Source organism: Squalius cephalus (genome assembly GCF_949319135.1).
Source record: "Squalius cephalus genome assembly, chromosome: 21".
Lineage (NCBI taxonomy): Eukaryota > Metazoa > Chordata > Actinopteri > Cypriniformes > Leuciscidae > Squalius > Squalius cephalus.
In genome coordinates, this window is record NC_137142.1 from 19,370,067 (window position 1) to 19,394,263 (window position 24,197).

At 37.9% G+C, this 24,197-nt stretch overlaps 2 protein-coding genes and 1 long non-coding RNA gene across 3 annotated transcripts; 2 read left to right on the top strand and 1 right to left on the bottom strand.

Annotated features, from left to right (window-relative positions):
- The first annotated feature begins 109 nt into the window (after positions 1–109).
- cUnh10orf71 (chromosome Un C10orf71 homolog) lies at positions 110–15,735 on the top strand. The gene is made up of 2 exons (XM_079856404.1): positions 110–582; positions 2,511–15,735. Exon 2 carries the CDS (start codon positions 2,634–2,636, stop codon positions 14,646–14,648), a length of 12,015 nt encoding a protein of 4,004 aa, XP_079712530.1. The 5' UTR covers positions 110–582; positions 2,511–2,633; the 3' UTR covers positions 14,649–15,735.
- A 1,572-nt stretch (positions 15,736–17,307) lies between these two features.
- On the top strand, positions 17,308–18,838 carry LOC307148822. Its single transcript, XR_013819488.1, has 2 exons — positions 17,308–17,387; positions 18,735–18,838. It is a non-coding gene; the product is annotated as an uncharacterized lncRNA (long non-coding RNA).
- Positions 18,839–18,915: 77 nt separating this feature from the next.
- drgx (dorsal root ganglia homeobox) lies at positions 18,916–24,149 on the bottom strand. The gene is made up of 6 exons (XM_079854680.1): positions 23,696–24,149; positions 23,107–23,207; positions 22,442–22,543; positions 20,610–20,779; positions 20,402–20,514; positions 18,916–19,716 (listed from the first exon to the last, which is right to left on the bottom strand). The coding sequence occupies exons 1-6, from the start codon at positions 23,751–23,753 to the stop codon at positions 19,397–19,399; spliced, it is 864 nt and encodes a 287-aa protein (XP_079710806.1). The 5' UTR covers positions 23,754–24,149; the 3' UTR covers positions 18,916–19,396.
- Between the last annotated feature and the right edge of the window lie 48 nt (positions 24,150–24,197).

A 24,197-nucleotide genomic window follows, 5' to 3' on the forward strand; every position in this document is an offset into this window, starting at 1 on the left:
AAGTCTAAGGCACGATTCAGCCAAAAGAAGTGGGTGACACTTGTTAGTGAAGCAACAAGCTATTTTTAGACCGTGGGCACATGTTCATCTGGTTAGATACATGCTATCCACCACAACAACTCCACAAGTGGATACATGTCATGCCACAAACAACAGGGTCTTTTTTTTTCTTTCTGTTGGCATTATAAACTCCAATGGTGCTCAAATGTAATTTTGACTATTAAGGCCTGTCACGGCACAACATAATTTTACAACATTTTTTTTATTTTTTTTATCTGCTTGACACTTGACACCACATGGTTATTCCAATACGTGTGCTGTCTCAAGCCTTCATCCCATGTTTCCAGCTCGATCGTCTCTGCCTGATGCCACTGCTATTTCAGCGTGTTTCTGCTTCTGAACCCTCGTTGCTTTAGCCCCGCCGGGGCCCTTGCACAAAGTGGCCTTTACATCTGCTCTTTGTCAACTTTAAGGAGAACCCTCAGAGTTTGCCACATATAGTATGCTACGGATAAGGAATGGCTTCTTTCTGAAGCAAGAGAAATATTTTCTCCACTAAAAAATGAGATATAAGAGCAAAAGGTAAGAAAAAAAGCTCACTTGAGTTCAGAATGTTACATGGATATAGTTTATGCAAGCTGTTATAAAAATATCAAACTGAAAATGTGTTGCTTATTATTATATGGTTTATAGAAATATGTACTTGAACAACACAATATGTTAAATGTGTTATTATTTGTGGACATGAGAACCATACTGCAAAAAAAACCCACTGCATTTAAAGCATTAAAGGATACGGCAATGCTAAACACATTTGATTTGAGTGATTCAGCATCCAACCCATGATCATTGCAATAAAACCATGATACTTTTAAGTGTACTAATTAATTAATTTATTTATCTTACATAAAACATATGATGAACATGCAGTTTAACCCTAACTACTATTTATTATGTTGTCATACTACTTGTAAAAAGCAAAGATGTAACCAAATGTTAAAAATGTAGGAGTGGCAGTTTAAGAATCTGTCTTAGATGAGCACTAATCTGATTATTAAAGGGATGTGTCTATGGTTACAGTGCTGTATGAAAGTAGCTTCAGTAGCGTTCCAACCGCTATGTGAAGGCAGGGCAGGCAGGGACAAGAATAAAAGAGTTATGTGGACTATGCAAATCAGCTTCAAACAAATACCCAATTTTGCTTCTGTTAAAAACAATAATAAATAAATAATATTATTTTCATCTAAAGATTAGGCTGAGAACCATTACGCTGTTTTTAATCATTCAGACAACACAAACAACTCTGCAAGTGATTAATAAAGTATAAACATATACTTTATCAATATACTAGATCAACACAAAGCAAAGGGTATTCAAAAGTTATTCACACTAAAATGTCTTGCATGTTTCAAAGCATCAGGGGAATTTATTTTTACTTGCGTGTTTAAATTTGTAACCACAATAATGTAGGGGGTATTTATAGCTATTCCCCAGAATTAACAAAGCATCTAGAAATAATTGTCATTGTATTTGTTGTACTGAATCTTGCTCTGCATAAGAAGCTTAAATATTTAAAGAATCCATATTTAATCTTATTTTTCAATTGTCACAACTGTAATAAACATTTATGCCTTCTATTGTAATATGTAAAATCAAAATGTTAACAATTAACATACAAAAGGCCAAATGTGACCCTGGACCACAAAACCAGGCACATGGGTTAATAATAATAAATAAGATTTCCATTGATGTATGGTTTCTCAGGATAGGACAATATTTGGCCGAGATACAACTATTTGAAAATCTGGAATCTGAGAGTGCAAAAAAAATCAAAACATTGAGTAAATCGCCTTTAAAGTTGTCCATTTATGTTCGCGATTGTGCTGCATTCACTCACAAAAATAAATGTTTTATATATTTACGGTAGGAAAATTACAAAATATCTTCATGGAACATGATCTTTACTTAATATCCTAATGATTTTTGGCATAAAAGAAAAATCGATAATTTTGACCTATACAATGTATTGTTGGCTATTGCTACAAATATACCCGTGCTACTTGTGACTGGTCACAAATGATCTAATATTAGATAATAATAATAATAATAATTTGTTACATGTATACAGTACTTCTCTCTGCACTCAAAGCACTATACATATGGAAGGGTGAATCTCCTTAACCACCATGGATATAATGCTTGAACCAAATGCTTTATAATTCTACCAATACTACCATATGAAAGCCATGTGCATGTAAGCAAGTGTCAGAGAAGGTTAATATGTGATCCTGTGTACGAATGGAAAGCAGTTTCCTTCTCTAAATATATATGATATAAATGTGCAGTATGCAAGGTGGAGCTCAACGGTTTGGATGTCATACTTTATAAAATGTCAATTGTGCACTAGACATCTGAATCACTCAGCAATAGCAGTGTGATTTGCGAGAACTTTGTTGAGAACTACTGTAACAGTGAACTGCGAGTTTATGACATCTCTGCTACTCTTGCAGGAAAGGAAGGCATTTTGATCACCTTTTAGAAGGTGAACTACTTAAATGCAAGACACCCTGCGTCAGCCATCTCCAAGACTGACAGGGACAACTGTGACCTGTCCATGAGAGTAAGAGTGTGAAATGAGCTCCCTGGAAAAGCGCCACACAGGCCAGCGGGGAAGCATGCAGGGCCACCACAAATACTCAGATGGCTTCAGTGACACATCCAGCAGTAGCAGCTTTATGGATGACACGGACAGGGAGGTGAGCAACCTCACCGATCGTGCCTTCAGGAGCCTGTGCATTGGAGAGGAGGCCATTTACAATGACTCGGAATTCCCCTCGTCTCCGACCGAACGACATAATGCTTTTGCAAAGGAAACCCAGCAAAAGACAGTCTCCCAGGAGACATTTTCATACAGGATTCAGGATTCAGGGGAGGCAGAAGGACAGTCCGAGATGGCCTCAACATTCCAGCATTCTTACACGGATGTAACCCATCAGCAACAGGCTTTTATGGAGGGAGGCTTTTCTTATATGAACAATGGCTCCAAGGAGGTGACGTGGCAGCAGAGCAGGAGCGCATCCAGAGTTTCATCTCTAATCAAAGCCTTTAGTTCAGGGGAGTGTTACCATGACAGTGGGACGTGTGACGTTATTCTGGCAAGGGATAGGTATAGAGACTTTGGCAGTGAATCATGGGACAGATCAGCTCTGTTAAACATCCAGAGAGAACTCACTGAGTTCTCAGGACATCATCAGAATTTTAAGTCAGGCCCCTTTCAGTCTTACAGAAACCATTTTTACACATCCGACGTGGCTGCCGCGGTAGCCCAGATGGACACAACAGTCCTGATGAGTTCTTCAAAAAGAAAGATCAAGGAATTGAACTCCACAAACAGTTTTTTCCATAGCGAATTCAGTCCCTTCCAGCTGTGGGAAGAGTACAACAGGTTCCCCTTTGAAAGTATGAATGTGTCAGGGTTTATGTCAGCTAGTGAATTCCCAAGGTGGTACGATTCTCCCATGTACAAAGAGCTGAAAGACAACAATAGAATTCCTAACTCTCCGTGCGAAAGTCGATTCTTCAATCAGAGACAAATTCAGGACGTTGTGGCCAGCCAGCGCTCCAGGTCCACGGTCCTCCAGAAAGCCTCAGCGATTGAGAAGAGGTGTGAATCTGAGATGGCTTCCAACTATCCACCTTGGAAGAAAAACAATAACTTTGTAAGGAACAAACTTCCAGGCAACCGACCCTCCACGGTCTCACCTACTAATGAGAGAATATGCAGGCCGGATTCAAATTTGTTTAGCAATAACAAAATTGCGCACGAGTTAGTGGTCGAGAGCACAGTGCCTAGCAGTGTGACGCCATTCAACATCACTCAGCTCCTCACACCGGTTATTCACACAAGACAAGAAACAGAGACGTCTGAGATCCTGCAGTTTGCACACACTCCTTCTGTTTCTGATTATTCCTCTCAGGGTGAAACTGAACCTAAACTTCAGACTGATGTCAAACATCTGCGTGACAGCTACAAATCCAAAGCTTCAAGTCTGCTGTTCAACCTCAAAGACAACCGAAAAAGAGTCAAGAGTACATACAGTCCAACTAGATTCAAAGGGCAAGAAATAACAGATCGAAATAAGCAGACGTCAAAGCTGGAGGGCCGCGAATCCAGATTTTCGGATATTCTTGTATCCCAAGAAACGGCTCAGGAGAATTTGATTGGAACGGATGCAAGGGCCTCATGTAATCTAATCCGAGAGCCCAGTGCAGCCCCCATCACCCCTAAAGATTATACAGATGGCTTTGGATCATATGATAATTTGACATTAGCTTCACCTCAAATTCAGGACGGAGTCGCTAATTACAAATCGTTCCGTGGAAGTTCAGAAGGTCACTCTCACAGCACAGATCCGCTGGCTAACACAGAGCTCTCAACACACAATCTTTCAGCACAAGGTAAAAGCTCTCTGACTTCAGAAGGTCAATTAAAAGATCTCAATGGTACTTTTAGTCCTGCTAGGCCAGAAATAGCAAATATGCTTCCAAAGGCTTACCCACCGACACATTCTCTGCCAGCTCAGACATCAGAGAGATATGGTCAGAGCGATAACATGAGTGAAAATGATCTAAAACAAAGAAAGGACTTTGGAAGAAAAACATGTATTGAATATAGCCAAAACGAGGCCATTAAAGAAAGATGTCCTCAGGACCATCTTGGTTCTGTCAAGGAAACAAATGGAAGATCGGAATCACGGCTATTTGGAGGAGAAATAGCAGCGCTGATTGAGATGGACAAACAGAGGAAGGCAACTGCCAAGCAATACTCTGCCAATGACAGTTATTCTGTCCAAAAGGAAACGTACATGCAGAAAGTCAATAAAGACATAAAACTCGGTCGACTTGCAAAGGAGGAAGACACAATATCACCCAGGAAAACGCCTTACAGTGATAAATCTGTACATGACAAACAATTAAACACATTTTCAAAGCCTACTGAATCATATGGAATACCAAGAAACAGTCTCCAGAACAAAACATCTCCTCTAAAGGAAGTCTATTGTGGTTTACAAAGCTACAATGTCAACAATGATCTTGAGCAAGCGGCGTCTTCTAACAGTATGGCAACGCAAAATACATTTGATCAGAGAGCTCATGCACCTTTACAAGACCATAGAGGTCAAAAGAATGAAGGATTGTACTCATATCAGCCATACAAGTATGAGCCTAACAAACAGTGGCACATGGCATCGACAAGTGAAGATAGGCACACTAAGGAAAGTGTACAATGGACACTAAAACAATCAGAGATGATGGAACAAACTGTTGCAAAGAGTTATAAAATGTCCAATACATCATCAAGTACCCTACACATAAACCATAATGAGTTTTCCACCAACAACGGTGCACTAAATCCTGGTCAGCAGGATAAAGATTCAGTGGTACCAACTGACACCTCAGATCAAAATAATACAACTAAACAAGAAGACAGGTTCAGCATCAATGATATTCTTGCCATTAGAGATAATGAGCAAGCAAGGAGACTAAAGGATAATACATTTGTTTTGGCTAAATCAGAACACTCACAAAATCAAATTAAATATGATACAGCTGATAAACTAACCATTTCAGAGCCTGTAAAAGAGCAAGAACAACAAGGCTACAAAGTGCAGGATGTCACGAGTCCATCACCTGGCTATATAAGAAAGGATTTCCACAATACAAATGAAACAAATATTAGCACTGACAGAATAATGATTAAAGATCCTGACAAGGTCACAACAAGAGTGTTTTCTTACAAGGAAAGAGGCCAAAGCAAACAAGAAATACTGACGTCGAAATTGAAAGCACATGCTCAAAAGGAAATATCTGCGATTAAAGAAAAGGGACTTGCCAAACAAGGCATTCTTGCAAGAAATGCAACAAAATCAAGCATGAATATCAATGGCGATGGTCAAGAAGGTCACTCTGTTAAGAAGGAAATCACAGCAGACAAGCTGAATCACTTGTTTCAAGATATCACTTATTCCAGTGTTACCCAGAACAAAGAACAAATTAAAACACACAACGATCATCCCAAGAATGGATCTCCACCATCAATGGAAAAACAAGCATCTTATCTTTTTGAAGATAATCAGAAAGCAGTCTTGGAAAAGAAGGGCGAGAACATAAAATATAAACCTTTGGCTATAGAAAGGCAAAATGACAAACATCCAGCAGATGATAAAGAGATGAAGAAAGAAACGACAGACAGAGTGGCAGATATAAAAAATGATGTCCAGAAAAACTACCAGCCATCCCGAATCTCACCAAAGGATGTAAACACTAACAAGGAATCTGCAAAGCAGAGACATGAAATGTCACCAAGTGAGTTGATGTCCGGTCATTTGACAGCAGCAGTCAAGACAGAAAACTCCAGTCCCCATAATCTACCTGCAATCCTTAATGAAAAACAAACAATTCAGCATGATCAGAAAGAAAATCTGTATGGACGTCAATATACTTGTTCTGAAAAAGCTATGACTAAACCTGCTAATCAAACCAAAAAAGACTTACCAGATATCACTTATTCCAGTGTTACCCAGAACAAAGAACAAATTAAAACAAACAATGATCATCCCAAGAATGGATCACCACCATCAATGGAAAAACAACCTCTTCATTTTGAAGATAATCAGAAAGCAGTATTGGAAAATAAGGGCGAGAACGTAAAATATAAACCTTTGGCTATAGAAAGGCAGAATGACAAAAATCCAGCAGATGATAAAGAGATGAAGAAAGAAACGACAGACAGAGTGGCAGATATAAAAAGCGATGTCCAGAAAAACTACCAGCCATCCCGAATCTCACCAAAGGATGTAAACACCAACAAGGAATCTGCAAAGCAGAGACATGAAATGTCACCAAGTGAGTTGATGTCCGGTCATTTGACAGCAGCAGTCAAGACAGAAAACTCCACTCCCCATAATCTACCTGCAATCCTTCATGAAAAACAAACAATTCAGCATGATCATAAAGAAAATCTGTATGGACGTCAGTATACTTGTTCTGAAAAAGCTATGATTAAACCTTCTGATCAAACCAAAAAAGACTTACCAGATATCACTTATTCCAGTGTTACCCAGAACAAAGAACAAATGAAAACACACAATTATCATCCCAAGAATGGATCTCCACCATCAATGGAAAAACAACGTCTGCATTTTGAAGATAATCAGAAAGCAGTCTTGGAAAATAAGGGCGAGAACATAAAATATAAACCTTTGGCTATAGAAAGGCAGAATGACAAACATCCAGCAGATAAAGAGATGAAGAAAGAAACGTTTACTCCGGACAGAGTGGCAGATATAAAAAGCGATGTCCAGAAAAACTACCAGCCATCCCGAATCTCACCAAAGGATGTAAACACCAACAAGGAATCTGCAAAGCAGAGACATGAAATGTCACCAAGTGAGTTGATGTCCGGTCATTTGACAGCAGCAGTCAAGACAGAAAACTCCACTCCCCATAATCCACCTGCAATCCTTCATGAAAAACAAACAATTCAGCATGATCAGAAAGAAAATCTGTATGGACGTCAGTATACTTGTTCTGAAAAAGCTATGATTAAACCTGCTAATCAAACCAAAAAAGACTTACCAGATATCACTTATTCCAGTGTTACCCAGAACAAAGAACAAACTAAAACAAACAATGATCATCCCAATAATGGATCTCCACCATCAATGGAAAAACAACCTCTTCATTTTGAAGAAAATCAGAAAGCAGTCTCGGAGAAGAAGGGCGAGAACGTAAAATATAAACCTTTGGCTATAGAAAGGCAGAATGACAAAAATCCAGCAGATAAAGAGATGAAGAAAGAAACGTTTACTCCGGACAGAGTGGCAGATATAAAAAGCGATGTCCAGAAAAACTACCAGCCATCCCGAATCTCACCAAAGGATGTAAACACCAACAAGGAATCTGCAAAGCAGAGACATGAAATGTCACCAAGTGAGTTGATGTCCGGTCATTTGACAGCAAGAGTCAAGACAGAAAACTCCACTCCCCATAATCCACCTGCAATCCTTCATGAAAAACAAACAATTCAGCATGATCAGAAAGAAAATCTGTATGGACGTCAGTATACTTGTTCTGAAAAAGCTATGATTAAACCTTCTGATCAAACCAAAAAAGACTTACCAGATATCACTTATTCCAGTGTTACCCAGAACAACGAACAAATGAAAACACACAATTATCATCCCAAGAATGGATCTCCACCATCAATGGAAAAACAACCTCTTCATTTTGAAGATAATCAGAAAGCAGTCTTGGAAAAGAAGGGCGAGAACATAAAATATAAAACTTTGGCTATAGAAAGACAGAATGACAAACATCCAGCAGATGATAAAGAGATGAAGAAAGAAACGACAGACAGAGTGGCAGATATAAAAAATGATGTCCAGAAAAAATACCAGCCATCCCGAATCTCACCAAAGGATGTAAACACCAACAAGGAATCTGCAAAGCAGAGACATGAAATGTCACCAAGTGAGTTGATGTCCGGTCATTTGACAGCAGCAGTCAAGACAGAAAACTCCACTCCCCATAATCCACCTGCAATCCTTCATGAAAAACAAACAATTCAGCATGATCAGAAAGAAAATCTGTATGGACGTCAGTATACTTGTTCTGAAAAAGCTATGATTAAACCTGCTAATCAAACCAAAAAAGACTTACCAGATATCACTTATTCCAGTGTTACCCAGAACAAAGAACAAACTAAAACAAACAATGATCATCCCAATAATGGATCTCCACCATCAATGGAAAAACAACCTCTTCATTTTGAAGAAAATCAGAAAGCAGTCTCGGAGAAGAAGGGCGAGAACGTAAAATATAAACCTTTGGCTATAGAAAGGCAGAATGACAAACATCCAGCAGATGATAAAGAGATGAAGAAAGAAAGGTTTACTCCGGACAGAGTGGCAGATATAAAAAGTGATGTCCAGAAAAACTACCAGCCATCCCGAATCTCACCAAAGGATGTAAACACCAACAAGGAATCTGCAAAGCAGAGACATGAAATGTCACCAAGTGAGTTGATGTCCGGTCATTTGACAGCAGCAGTCAAGACAGAAAACTCCACTCCCCATAATCCACCTGCAATCCTTCATGAAAAACAAACAATTCAGCATGATCAGAAAGAAATTCTGTATGGACGTCAGTATACTTGTTCTGAAAAAGCTATGACTAAACCTGCTGACCAAACCAAAAAAGACTTACAAGTTACAAGCACGGAGACTACAAAATCGAACAGCAGTTTGAATAAAATTTCTCTCTTGGGATTGGACAGAAACACAGAGGAACCTAATGTACATCATAAAAGTAAGATTACTGTGGAGCAGTCTAAAAATGAACCAATCAAAAATAGCTCTGGGATTACAGCTAGTCAACTGACATCCTCATCAAGTGACATGAAGTTTAAAAATGGAATTCCACCTTCTAAACGACTAATGGAACCTGCCAAATCAGAGCTCACCTCAAACCTTCAAACAAATACATTGAGTGCAGATGCAGAGAAGCTTTTAAATAGAACCTACAAACATAATTCTGGGCACAGTTCAGATTCAGAGGCATCATCAACAGAAAATATGGTCAGAATCAACTCTGTACCAGCAAATAATCCAGCCTCACAAAGAACCCAGGAGCCAAAAACACTAAAACCTTTTACTAATGAAGACGGACAAGCATTAATAATCAAAAACATTACAACAAAGGAAAATTACTTGGCTAAGCAACAAAATAATAGTTCACAAGTAAAAGCTGTAGAAACTACCTCTGCAAACCAAATGGTGGAGAGTCAGTCAAAACCAGGAACAAATAAACAATCACTAACACAAATAGCATCAGCTAAAGCAAAAGAAAGCTGTCAGCAAAAAGAACTCCATCAAGATGATGAAAATACAAAGACTCTGCTCTCATTTGACAAGAATGAACTCCCCAGGAGCCATCAGAGTATGTCAAGAATAAAAAACAATTCAGAAGCAGTAAATAACAGTCAACCCAGAGAGAAAAAAACAGAAAGTGCAAGCCCAAAACAAAAAGAGCAAGGATTTCCTAGACCATTAGATATATCACTTAAGAAAAACAATCACAAGTTCACAAAAGAGTCTCAAGAAGTGAATCCGGGCAATTCCGAACCCAAAAAAGCAGCAGAAGACAAACTAGAAGCAAATGTTTTCTCCCAGCATAAAGTATTAGTAGATGAGGGTGTAACTCAAAAGGACAATGGACAGCCTGTTTCAACACAGAATGAAAAATCCACAGCAGATGTATCAAACATCACCATTCTTACACCTAGCAAAGAGGAGCCTGCAGAGGAACCCATGATTTACAGTATTTGTGTGTCAAGAAAAACAGAAGCAGCTTTAGACGATGAACCTATGATCTACAGTATTTGTGTGTCAAGTAACTGTCATATTGATGATCAAGAAAATACAGGAAAACAAGATGAAGTGAGTTCTGATGAAACTGAGAGATGTGTGAAGGACGAAAGCTTTCATATTAAAAATGACAAAGCAGAAAATAAGCATGATGACGTTCACAGACAGACTGAAGTGTCTTCAAACATTGGAGAAAAAGAAGACAAGATTGGAAAATGTGAACCGCCTGCTACCACGGATAAGTCAAGTGGCATAGGAAGAATCAGTACATCATATGAGGATCTCTTAGTTAAATATGGGCTTCCAGTCAGAGATCACGTTAATCTCACATCAAAACATATGCAGGATGAGAGAGAAAAAAAAGAAAAGGAGGAAATTGAAACTCACCATTCACAAAAAACAATAAAACATGGAATCAACAAAACTCTGGCATCCAAAGAGAAAAGCTTGGATAACACACAAACACATCCAGATGACACAAGACAAGCACCCATTCAGCAGGAATCCATTACAGGTCATCATTTAAAAGAGAATGAGAGCAAAATCAAGCAAGCACAACATGATATCCCTTCAATAACTTGTTCCAACAACATGGCTGAAAAGCAACAGATTAAAGGAAACAATATAACAAAACTTGTTCATTCTACAAGAGATGCCACCCTAATGGCAAAAGATTTAGATAATGTTGAACAACAAGATCAAGATACTCATAATATTGACCCATCAAAGCAAAGTAGGAGAAATGATATTCAGCCAAAGGAAAAGAAAGTTGAAGAGCAAATGAGAAACACTGAGAAAACACAAAGTCTGAGGATGATAGGAAACATTATTGATGATGCATCTAATTCTAGAAAGTCCCCAAAGAAACCTGAGAATGCATCCCTGACTGCTAAACAACCTGCAATAATGAGTGAATCAAGAAGAGCAACAAATACTGAAGTTGTAAAGGCACCCATTTCTAATGCATCCATGGCAAAGGATACAGTCACAGAAAGTACATTTCCTGGATGGACAATACCTAAAAAGAAGCCTCAAATGGTGGAAGGTGAAGACAAAATGTTTAATCATACTGATACATTTATGCCGCAAAACAATACAATAAATGTAAGAGAAAAATGTAACTTAAAAGTTCAGAAAACTACACATGAGTCAAAACAAGAGGATTCTATAATAGCTATGAAACAAAAGTCTGTCTCAAACAAAGATGCCCAAACTCTGCAAAAGAATGGAAAGGGGGATTTCGGGGAGAAGAGGGCACAAGAAAAGTTACAAGTTGAATTTAAAACGGGTAATGAAATTACAAACAGGATGAAGATGGTTTTAAAAGATGGCGCTGCCACAGATGTTAATAATTATAAGGATAAAGTTAGCAGTATTGGTGAGGATGTGTGTAATGTTGTAAAACAAGACCAGGCCTCTTTTGAAGTCCCAAAAAATAACTTAGACGACATAAAAGTGTCTACAGAGGAAGTATCATCAAACAAAGAATTCATGGCAGGCCACAAAAACCAACATGAAGTGATAAAGAGGGAACATTTGAAAGGAAAGAAAGGAGCAGTCGTGACTGACCGTGTGGGTGAAAAAGACTTTACAGAGCAAAAGACGTTACCATTGAAGACCCTTACAGCCCAAAATGAACCCAAAACCGTGGATAAATTGAACGGTACCAGTGAAACGACACCAAAACATACATATGATGTTGGAAAAGAAATCACACCACCTAAGAAAAATGGTCCAAGTGAATCAGAAAAGACCAGTCAAGGACCAGTTCGGAAACAAGAGATAAATATCTATGATAATAAACAACCTACACTGAACAGTGACAAAAGAAAGAAAGAAGACCCTGTATTAAGTCTGAGTGGACAACATAATGGTGATTTGAAAGTTAATGAAAAGAGAAACAGTCTCAGAGGGAAGAAAGAAAGAAATGTTGAAGCTACGGAGACAAAACAGGCTGAATGGACTAATACAAACCAGTCTCAGCCAGGGAGAAGTTTTGTCCCCGAAACAAAAGGAAGCGCAAGTTATGAACAAGAGAATTCTCAGTTAAATCAACAGAACACAAGTAAAGAAGGTATATTATCCAAATCAGAGGCTACACAAAGGAACAACAAGGGGACAAGACCAGAAATATCAGCTATCGTAGACTATGCTAGATTGAAAGTTATCTCTGCTGAAGATGATACAAAAGAGCATGATGTATTCCCCAAACTAGAGTTCTATGATCAGTCGGTTTTAAGAATTCATAAAGATTCACTCGTAAATGTGCCAGATACAGGGGGAGAGTCTAAAAGAGAGATAATTTCAAGGGAGAAATCGCAATTGAAAAAGCAAACAGTTAAAGAGAACTTTTCACAAAATTACAATCAATTGAATCCCAGCATGAGTACAGCTCAAGCAAAACCTATATCACTGGTAGCTTCAGGTTCACAAGGTGGAGCCACATCAATGGGCACCCAACTGAGGGCTTTAACAAACCATAAGGAATCAAACACTAAACCAGCTTTCATGGAGCATCCAAATAGAGGAGAAATAAATAAATTGTATCAACCCAAAAATCCCCAAGGTACAAATACTGTACCATTGCAAGCCGAAGGAACAATGAGCAGATCAAGACAACTGACTCATGACAAAACAACTGAGAAGGGCAATATTTCTCATTCTGGAAGACAAGAATCCCTTGCAAACTTGCCTTCGTCTAGCACTGTAAAACTGGCAGACAACCAAATAAATATGACATCACCACCTGGAGAAGAAATGGAAGAACTACAATATTACACAATAAATGCTCTTGATACTGAACTAAAGCCAAAGGAAACAAGTGGACCACCTCCACCAAGTTTCAAAATGTCTCAAAACAAAGACTCAGATGAAAAATCAGAGGAAGAGAAAAAGGAAGATAGACTGTTTTTGCAGAGTCCAACAGACTATGGTAAAGTTCACGCGACAGGACCGCGATCCAACTCTTCTTCTCCAGCGATGGGGAAACCCATCATGTTCAGAGTGAAGGATAATACCATGAGAACGTCTTCTGTGACCAAAACCGTCAAACCATGCTTTCACAGGTCATGTGATGACTTCAGAGTTGGCTCACCAAAGGAACACTTGAGCGGTTCAGAGAAAGAAGATGAAATTCTCCCCAAACAGTCTGCTAACCCTCCAGTCTTACATGAACCAGCTATTGCTGTCCATCGGCCCCATAATGTAAAAGAGACACAGCACAACAACTTGTCCTTAGCAGAATACACAACAAAACAATCAAAGAGCCATCAGAGAAGAAGCCTACTTTTTGATGAAGAAGAAACTCATTCTGTCATCAGCACAATGTCAGAGGATATGGACAACTGTACAGCGAGCCTCACAGATTTGGCTAACATACGTTTGGCCTTCATGCCCAAGAATGAAACCTACAGAGACAACTACCAAAGACCTGCATCTGCCTGCTATGAACGACCAGAGTCAGCCTGCTATGAAAGGCCAGAATCAGCCTGTAGTGATATGAGGCCACTGGGTAAACCTCCAACGGTGCCCCCCAAATCTGAAAAAGCTCTTAAACGAGCACAAAGACTCGCAACGAGGCGTATGAAAAAGGCAGAGACCCCCAAGATGCCGCCTGAAAACCAAGAACAGCTAGAGTCCAAATCAATCAGAGATGTCGCCGAAATGCCATCTCCACCTTCGGACATTCTGTCAACACATCCAGGGGTACATGCCTCACCTCCTCTTTCACAGTATGACATCCAGCCAAATTACACCCACCCAACACACAGTATAGTTGCCCAACCTTTCCCCATGACACAGAGAAAGCTTTTGCAAGACCCAAACTCAGGGCAGTACTTTATGTTGGACGTACCATTATCGGTTAAGAAAAAGACATTTTATGACCCAGAAACTGGTAAATACGTACAGTTGAATGTCCGTCAAAGGTCTCAAGGTGCTCTAACGCAGCCAGCATCGGTGGAGATGTTAAACGCTCCCTACATGCTGTATCGGGGGTTTCTGCCAATGGCCGCGTCTTCATTGCCACCCTTGAGGTCATCGTCTGAAATGTCAACACCGGCTGTGTTAACAGACGAACAGGATATGCTTGAGACAGGTAGCGAACTGTGGAGACAGAATGTTTATCCGCAGAATGCGGAAAACAGCATTAACACCAATGAAAGACACACAGATATTATAACTATGAGTGAATTAGAGGACTTTGCAATGGAGAGCACGTGACGAGTAAAGTTGTTTAGATATTAGGTAAATACTTTTTAAATTTGTACACAAATCTACAGTTACATGACTGTATATCTAAGCTATTTAACTGTGACTTTTAAATAAGTTAAAAAAGTTCTTAAAACTGTTTTTGATTTGTATTTAAGGATTGCTGTTAAACTGTGTTTTGTAGCTGAGGTAACCGGAAAGAGCCCGGGCAGGGGCTCTTTACTGTCAGAAAAAGTCAAGGGAAGAACTGTGAAGCATTCCAATTAATTATGTTAAGCTAAATATTATTTTGCAGTGTACTTGTTTATAATACAACAAAGACCATGCCCACTGAGCACACAGTACATTCAAGGGAAGTACATTTCTGAAGTGACAACAGCCTCATCCTCAGACCCAACCAGAACCTTCACTGATCATTTTGTCAAAATAAAATTAAAGCTAAGTTGTTGTTTTTTAATCAGATTTTCCAAACGGCCCACAATATGCATGAAAATTGTACACTATGAAGTTTTGACAGTTTAAAACTAAATACTTGTGCCATAAAGTGCCAACTTTTCCCTTGATGTGCTTTGGCAGGTTGCATATTAGTGGTCTGTCTTTATCTTGCAATGGTTGATGATGTATGAGTATGACTATGAAATAATTGCCTTATAAACAACTAGCAATGTACTACTTTTACAGTCTTTCAGAAGCTCATTACATCATCATTAAAGAAAGATTTGAAATCAAAATGTTGTGCCTGGCTGCTGTGTCCTCACACAGAACCCATTAAAAAATGCAGGTATTATCTGATGTAACAAACTTGATGAGAATGAGGTTCGTTGCTCTCTTTACCTCATTCCTGTGGCTCTACAGACTGATATATTTGTGGGTTTGAGTGATTTCAGTATCTGCACAATAGACCACTCTAGTGGACATAGGGTGCATTGCACTTTGTATGTACAAACTGTGTTCTCTAGTAAATCAATCAGTTATATATTACAAAATATCTCTAAACATATCTATTTGTCTAATGCTTTTTAAGAAATATGGCTGATAATTATTTATCTTTTACGTTCTGTGAAACAGTACTTACAGTCGGCATAATAAATATTCAGCACCAAGTAAGAAAATCTTTGAGCGTCATCAGATCCATTAACAATATTTCTCTTATCTTTCTCAGACTTATTGATCTCTTTTTTACATAAGTGCGGGCAGCTGTGATAACTGCACAGATGTTGACCGTATCTTGACCTATGCAGGAAGCCCATATCTCAAACGACTGGAGCACCAGAGTTTGGATATGACTTCACTGACAATGTATCATTAATGCAACAAAAGAACTCATTAACTTCATTCAAACAGAATTTGAAACAAATGATTTGTGTCATTATTTAGTTTAGTTTAGGGTTTTTAAGGCTTGCTTGGCCTCTCTCCAGTTAATTTGATGTAACAATGCTTCTCATAATAGAATGAATTACTGCACTGAATAATCAATAATCCACGTGCAATGAATGTTACGAACAATCTTCTAAAAATATTACTACAATAACTCTAAATTACTTAAAACCATCACAGGCTATTTGTTTTTCTGTTTGCTTGCTGTGCGAGAATTCATTTTGGAAAAGAAAAAAAGATTAACAACAGCAACAGTGTCTAAATTGATTTTTCCCCTGAGTTGGGTTTTCTCAAAGTGGAGACATCTTTATCAGCCGTTGCAATGTGCAATTACAATATGATTTCTATTGGCCGAGAGAAGCATACAGAGGATTACAGGTCATATATGAGCAGCAAACATGTTTTAGGTTTAGATACAAGAAAACTGTGATCGCTATAACCAACATCTTGCCTGGTTTTCACGAGTTCACATTTTCATATAATCATTGCAAGGCTTGTTGTTCATGATGGAGATTATTAAACCCAATTTCAAAATTCCCCATGGTCTACTTAACTAATAAAAAATACATAATATTTCATCAAATAATATATTTAATACAACATAATTTGCACTTCAATCCACAGGATTAGATGAACACACTCCTCAACTTCTTCCAAAAATGCCCAAATGTAATATTTGAATAATTAATTGCTCAATTGACCAATAAAAAAATAGCATAAGAGTTAAAGATTTGTGTCATTTAAAATGCCCAGTTGTTCCGGGAAAATAGAGTAGAAATATTAATGACTCATCCTGAACGTCCAATCAAAAGCTGTCTAGAATGAGCATGCCCCGCCCCTAATACCACCTACTTCTGAAGAGCTATGTCCATGGCGGGCATGTAAACAAATAGTGTTTATTAAAAATAGGGGCAATTAAGCCCTTCAACATAGAATAAATTAGAAAATATATTAACACGGCTAAGAAAAACTGTAGGCTACTCATCAAGTAGGCCTACATTTCTGCATATTTATGTCAAAAAATTGAACGGCTTTTTGAGCATTTTAAAACATTTAGATTATGTATGCAGGCATATAGCACATTACTAATTGACTAAGTTGACTTAATACTTATAATCTTAAATACATTAGACTTAATATTTTAGGTAAACATTTATATTTAAATCTCTACGTAAAATATTAAGTCTAAATGTAGACATAATACTTATCTTATAAGCAGATTGGTGAAAACGTGTCCGTCAGTCAGCCACGTCATGGGAGAAATTTCGACAGTGATCGATCTAGATGGCGCTGTGAAGACAGAATTCAGCAGCACTTTGTCTTTACCTTTTGAGACCTCTTGCAAATAGGCCTATGTTTTGTGAGCTGGACCAGGTAATCTTTTTGTTTGAGCTGAGATATATAAATTTAAAAATCAGTCAAATATGTGTGCTCGGCAAGCATTGTGTTGATTTCTAGAAATGGTCATAACGTAAGACTTTACTGGTGTCACGTGATCTTAGCTGCTTTTTCGTTACTTTACGTAGGCCTAACTAATTTTTTAGCGCGGCTTCTGATTTAATTTTTACATTTAGACTTATTATGAGATGTTATATTTATTTAATATTTGCTATTTAACAAATTATCTATAATAATACTCTAGATGTTAGCCTATCCAAAATTGATAAAATCATTAAAAATGGCACAACCAATTTGAACCTTGGTCTTAAGTTAGGTATGGAGAACATTAATTATTTTCAGTATATTTTGTTGTAGATTAGTCAATTCTTTCATCTGTTTATTGTGAGATATGTCACTTAATATCATGTTTAATATGAATTCTGCTTATTATATGGAAAGATGCTGTCACACTAGCTAATTAATAATATTGCCTGTTCATACTTAACCTTATTTGTATACATTAAAATATTCTAATTTTCAGTTATTGTCACACATTTCGAGCAAAGCGTATATTATTGTGTCACCATAAAACACAAATGGCATTCTGCACTGTTTCATCAGGCAGGACTTTTGACATTATCTGGCTCTGCTTTGTCACCAGGGTGTCACATCATGAATAATTAAATCACTACTTTGTGATAATACATAATTCAACATCAATTATTAATGCTAATGTGCTTGCAGTTTACTCAATTGTGTTATTGACTATCAAAGTAATTTCCTGAAAATCCTCAAGGACAAGAATTTAATCAGTCCAGCCCCTTTTCAAAGGTAGCACTGTTAAGTGTTCTTAATCGAAGTAGCTTTTTTTCAATATTGCTGCTATGTTTCTTTGAAAACAGGTACTCGCATTTCCTTTTAATACCAATTTGTTGGTTCATATGCGCCTAAATGACTATTTCTCGTTCACTATCATATAATTGCGCTGTTCTAAAATAGTGTGGTTGTTTGTTTTTTTGCTATAAAAGAAAATAACAAAAAGAATTCAAGCGGCATGACTAAGCCTCTTAAAAACAACTGAGCCTTGTTGTATATCCAATGCGTAATGTCATAATTAGCACCTATCACATCTTTGTCATCATGGGAAGCATGTAAAATAGCTATGTGATATGAGAAAGTCACAATGTACTTTAAAGTAAATAAATAATAAGACCAACCGCTGCTTCCATTTTTGCAGCCCTACCGCTTGAGAACTAATTAATAATTGATCATAGCCAGATGGTGTGAGCAATAGGCAACAGGAGATGTACATGATTGCCTACATGTTTAATTGTTTTACAGAACATGTCAAAACAGGACCAGTGTGTGGACTCTTGCAGTCTATCACGGACGTACAGATGTGATTACAAGAGAGGTGTCAGTTGTCATCGCATCAGCATGAGTAAGAGTTACCCGGATCATATCATAAAACATGACAAACCACTTAATATACAGTTCTGTCCTTGATATTATCTTACATATATTATTTCACATTAGTACATTTATATTTCAGCATGGCATATATCTTGACACAATGCAGACTGTCTATCATCACCTGACTTCACAGTACACAAGTCAAACATCAAAGTGGATTGTGAAAAATGAAATGTTCACATTAGCAACCAGGGAGTTTTCAGTTTGCCACAGAGCATGTTCAAAAGTCATTCCGCCACTGAAACCGAATTGCGGCACCAGGCGCCCGCATAGACCCGAACAGGGCAAAACAACGTCAAGAATCATGAGTAAAAGTGAACGAGAAGAGGAAAAAATTACAATTCAATTATTAGTTTGACACATACAAACACACAAAATGCACAATAAGGGATTGCACTTAACACCGTCCTGTCCAGGGTATGTCAGTGCTCTCAAAAAAGAGGCAGCAGGCATTCAATGTTTGATTATAAATCCTTCATCCAAAGTGTGTCCTCCAATTAGGAAAAAAAAAACCAACAACCATGATTCCCTCATTTCTTATCCGGACCCTCCTTTTGGCAGTGCAGATGCTTGTCTGGAGTTCTTCGTAACGATGTGATCTTAGAGGTGCCGGAGGCAGGACTGGAATCGCTTCCTCCTGCAGAAACAGTGCTTTGTCCCAGACCGACCCCTGGACCTGTTGGAGACCCGGCTCCCAGCAGGTTAGCTGACTGGAGAACGGCCTCTGAATGTTCCCTGGCCTTCATCCGCAGGGCTGCGACACTGGCTGTCCGATTACTCTGGCACCCATATGGTGGCAGGAAGGAGAGGCCCATCGGGTCAGGCACACAGCAGGAACACAATGGACTTCCTAATGAGGTAGACCGGAATAGTGTGTCATAATGGGGCAGTCAATGTCCTTTATCATTATAAATATGTTTTATTTCAAACTGCATATATATATATATATATATATATATATATATATATATATTAGGGCTGTCAAACGATTAATCGCGATTAATCGCATCCAAAATAAAAGTTTGTGTTTACATAATATATGTGTGTGTATGGAGTATAATTATTTTCTATATAAATACACACACATGCATATATATTTAAGAAAAATTTGTTATTTATATATAAAATATTTATATATAATATAAATTATATATACACAGTATATACATGCATATATTTCTTAAATATATACATGCATGTGTGTGTATTTATATATAGAAAATAATTATACACCGTACACACACATATATTATGTAAAAACAAACTTATTTTGGATGCGATTAATCGCGATTAATCGTTTGACAGCCCTAATATATATATATATATATATATAAATAACAATTTAATGTGACAAGACCGACGATAGATTACAGTTATGACTAAATCTCTATCTATCTTTCTATCTATCTAGTCAACAACACAGACTGTTGCATTGTCACCCACATCAGTTGCAGAAAAAAAGTAATACAAATAAAAACTATCTTATACATTTGTGCATGTTTTCATGTTGACATCTAGTAGATCCTGGATCTTACCTTTTAAAGTTGCCACTTGTGACAGGGCTTGTGCATAAGTGGCTGTGTTCAGCAGAGTCCCTGGCAGACAAGATGGGAAAAAAGGTCCACCTGAACCCACCACTCTGTTAATACTGTGCATAAAGGCAAGAATTTGGCATTACATCTCTTTTGAAAAGCAAACAAATATCGTTTGTAAACGTCGCATTTGATTAGATGATCTACACACTTCTGCTGTAGTTCCATTGGTTCTTTCTTATTTCTGCCATGGTCAACAGGAGACTGGTTGAGGTTTCTTGCAGGAGGTGCACCTTCACTCATTTGCTCTTTGCCTCCCTCCTGGTCCGAAGTTCCTCTCTCCGTTTTTCTCCACTTTGCCCTCCGGTTTTGAAACCACACCTAAAGAGAAAGAGAGAGAGAGAGAGAAAAAAAACAAGGAATAAAATTTTCCTCTCTTTTAGTTTGATTAAAAATGCTAACTCTGTTGTCATTTTCACTCACTTTTATATGTAATTTCAAACCTACATATTTCTTCTGCGGAAAAGATGTTAGATATCCTTTTGTGTTCAAAAAAAGAAAAAAAGTGTAGCATGAGGGCGAATAAATAATGACAAAATGTTCCTTTTTTTGGTAAGCTATCCCTTTAATCGCCTCTCTTGAAACACATTCATATTAATTGTTAGCTGCATACATTTTAAAAATTATTTCTGAAATGTGCCGCAGGATCTAACAAGCCAGTGACTTATGTCAAACTTCACGAACACAACTGCTGAGCATATGCAGTGAAGTTCTTGTATGTTAATTGAATGAAGGTCATTGCCTATAACAACATTTAATTGAGCAATTTTTCATTATCATTTTTTAATGACTTCCTACTGACAGTCTCCCTGCTTCTGAGAGAGAACCATGATGAAGTCGTTTATTTCTCTATTTAGTGATTGTTTGACAACATCAGATTCGATTAAGTCTGTGCTCTCTAACGCATTAATCATATTTGAATGGGAAAGGTTGCATAATGCAGCCATATCTCCACCGCCTGGCCAGCATTGTGCAAAGGTACAATGATGTGAACAAACAAAACACCCCACACACATATAGCCGGCTCTCTCCACATAATATGACACAACAGTTTACTGGCAGGACAACAATATGCACAATGTAATTGTGGCAACATTATCTCACCCTTGCACCTTCCAGCTAGAAGTCATGATCCCCCAGCACTGAATGCTCTATAATTGCACCATTAATCTCAATTTGCAGTTTGTTCTTAATGCAGCACAAGCCAATTGACACTTTAAAAACGGTGGGCGCCCACTATAGCTACTACAACAAAACAGAAAATTTATTTCCTAATAATAATGTAAGTTTAATATCCCTGCATGCTGCGACCGATTCATGTTCAGATTTAATAATAGGAATCGGGTAATCCGATTAGAGAGAAATAATTTGTTTACAATCCCTAATTTACAGCAGCGAATTCCATTATCGCGTCGCAGTCATTGGTTTTAAGCGATAGTAAGATGACCCTGGGGAACAAAAGGGAAACTATTATATTTCCTACAATTAGATCTGAGCTCAGAAGGAAACCCAAAAGCAAATCTGGAATGCAGGAAATTACATACAGACACGTTGAATGTAATTACACGTGGCCAACTTGATATTACCGCGGATGTTTTGCAAGGCCTCAGAATATGAAATCGAAGGTTTCAGTGCGCGAGCGGTTTAGGACCTAGAATCATCGTTCTCGGGACGTTTGTCTCGTTCAAAAAGCACTGCAACCTCTCTCCATTTGCTGAAACGCGGAAATGGCAGTGCATCTAAGCAATTTTTATACCTTAGAGACGAGGGCAAATTAGTGTAGAACATTACCACTAGTTAATTATGAATGACCGATTAATCAACCTAATCTAATATTCCACATTATGTTGATGTTATTAAAGCGCATCACGGAAATGACAGAGTGGCTTCATTTACTTTCTTTGGCCAAAGGTGCTCTGAGCGCTTTACGTGATGTATTTCTCGTAAATCTCTGGATCAGGTCAGTTGTGGTAAGTGTCTCACCTGAACACGAGCCTCTGTTAAGTTGATTTTCATCGCCAGCTCTTCTCTCGTAAACACGTCTGGATAGTGGGTCTGTGCAAAAACCGCCTCCAAAGCCTCCAACTGTGTGTGAAACATAATTATTTGGCCTTATTGTTGAATGCATGCTTTATAATTCAGAAAGAAATATCTGCTTTTCTTTGCGTTCGCTGAGAATGCTTTTCATGGGTAAAACACGGATAAAACTCACCAAAATCGGTGTCTTAAAATTTTAAGTAAAATGAAAGTGATGACAAAGTGGTTAAAACTTTGTATTTACTGAATAAAATGACAGGAATCATTGCGAAAATTTAAATGGATAAAAACAAACATTTTTTTTTTACATTAGCTGTAGGCCAAGGCTATGCTCTTCTTCGGCCTTTTTCTCGTCTTACATTTTTCCATTCTCATGCAACCTCTATGGGCTAAGCATAAATAAGCAAAGGCTCTACTTGTTTGCTTTAGTATTAAAACAAGTTTACTTCCAAAAGATTATGTATTTGTCATATTAATGTAGCCCTATATTTACGTGCATTTACTTTACACGCGGAATGCCTAGTAAAAAACAGGACTTTATAAAGCAATATTATAATGCAAATAAGTATCAGGACAGTGGTATGCATTGGGATATTTTGCTCCTCACTAACCTGTTGTAAAGTGAAGGTTGTCCTGTTTCTGCGTTGTTTTCTGCGCAGAAAACCGTCATCGAAGTCTCCAGAGGCGTGATTCCCAAACCCATTTGTGTTCACTGTGTAAAAACGTGACACTATTAAAATATTATATTTCTGGGATATAAAAATGCATTTTCTTATAGCCCTAAATAATAAGGAAAATATGATATCCCTCAGTTGCCTAATTCACAGGGAACCGTTAATTCCTTGTAATCTGCTTGAGACCTGAATGATCACTTTACACAATGAGAAACCATGACCAGCAAAATGCCAGTTGAAAAGCATGACATCTAACATCTGTTCTCAGACAGACTGCAACAAAAAGTCTCAGCTGGGCGGCTGTCAAGCTCTCGGTCACAACATTAAACACAATAAAGCCAGAAAACTGGGGAGATTATTAGCCATCTTTGATCGCGTAATATAATGCATAATATGAAGATTTAAATTATAGACAACGCAAAAGGAAGCGTCTCAATATTTATGTTTTTAATACAGGCCTTTATATTTAAGATTACAAAGTTACAATTTTACATCAAACTTAAGAAATTAAGCATAGCCTACTTACATGTATTGGTCCTGCAGCACTCTCCTTCTAACTGTGGAGGACAGTGAAAGTAAAACATGTTTTCCGGTGTTTTGCGAGTGGAGAGAATATTTCTCTCTGCATAGAAAAAAAAATGGCCAAACGTCAATAGTATAGCCTGTTCTCCAACTATTACCGCGTCTTAAAAAATAACTTTAAACAACACTAATACTTCTCCGCAACCGATTTGAAGTGCATAAAGTAAAAAAAAAAAACATCTGTACCAATAGATGGTCTTGATGCGATCGCGATTCTCGTGTCTCCTGCTCAACCTCAGCTGAGCAATCGCACTCCCACAGTCAATCACTGAGCGCTCCAGTTTATCCGCTCTCGCGCACACAAGGAGGGAGTGACCAGATGTCTTAGTGACTGTTTAGAGCATGACAACACTCGCCTTTATAATCTCACGCGTAATTGCAATTAATCAGATTTTCGTTTTCAGGACATTTGGATAGGTTCTCCGCGCCCAACCGGATTGCGCACG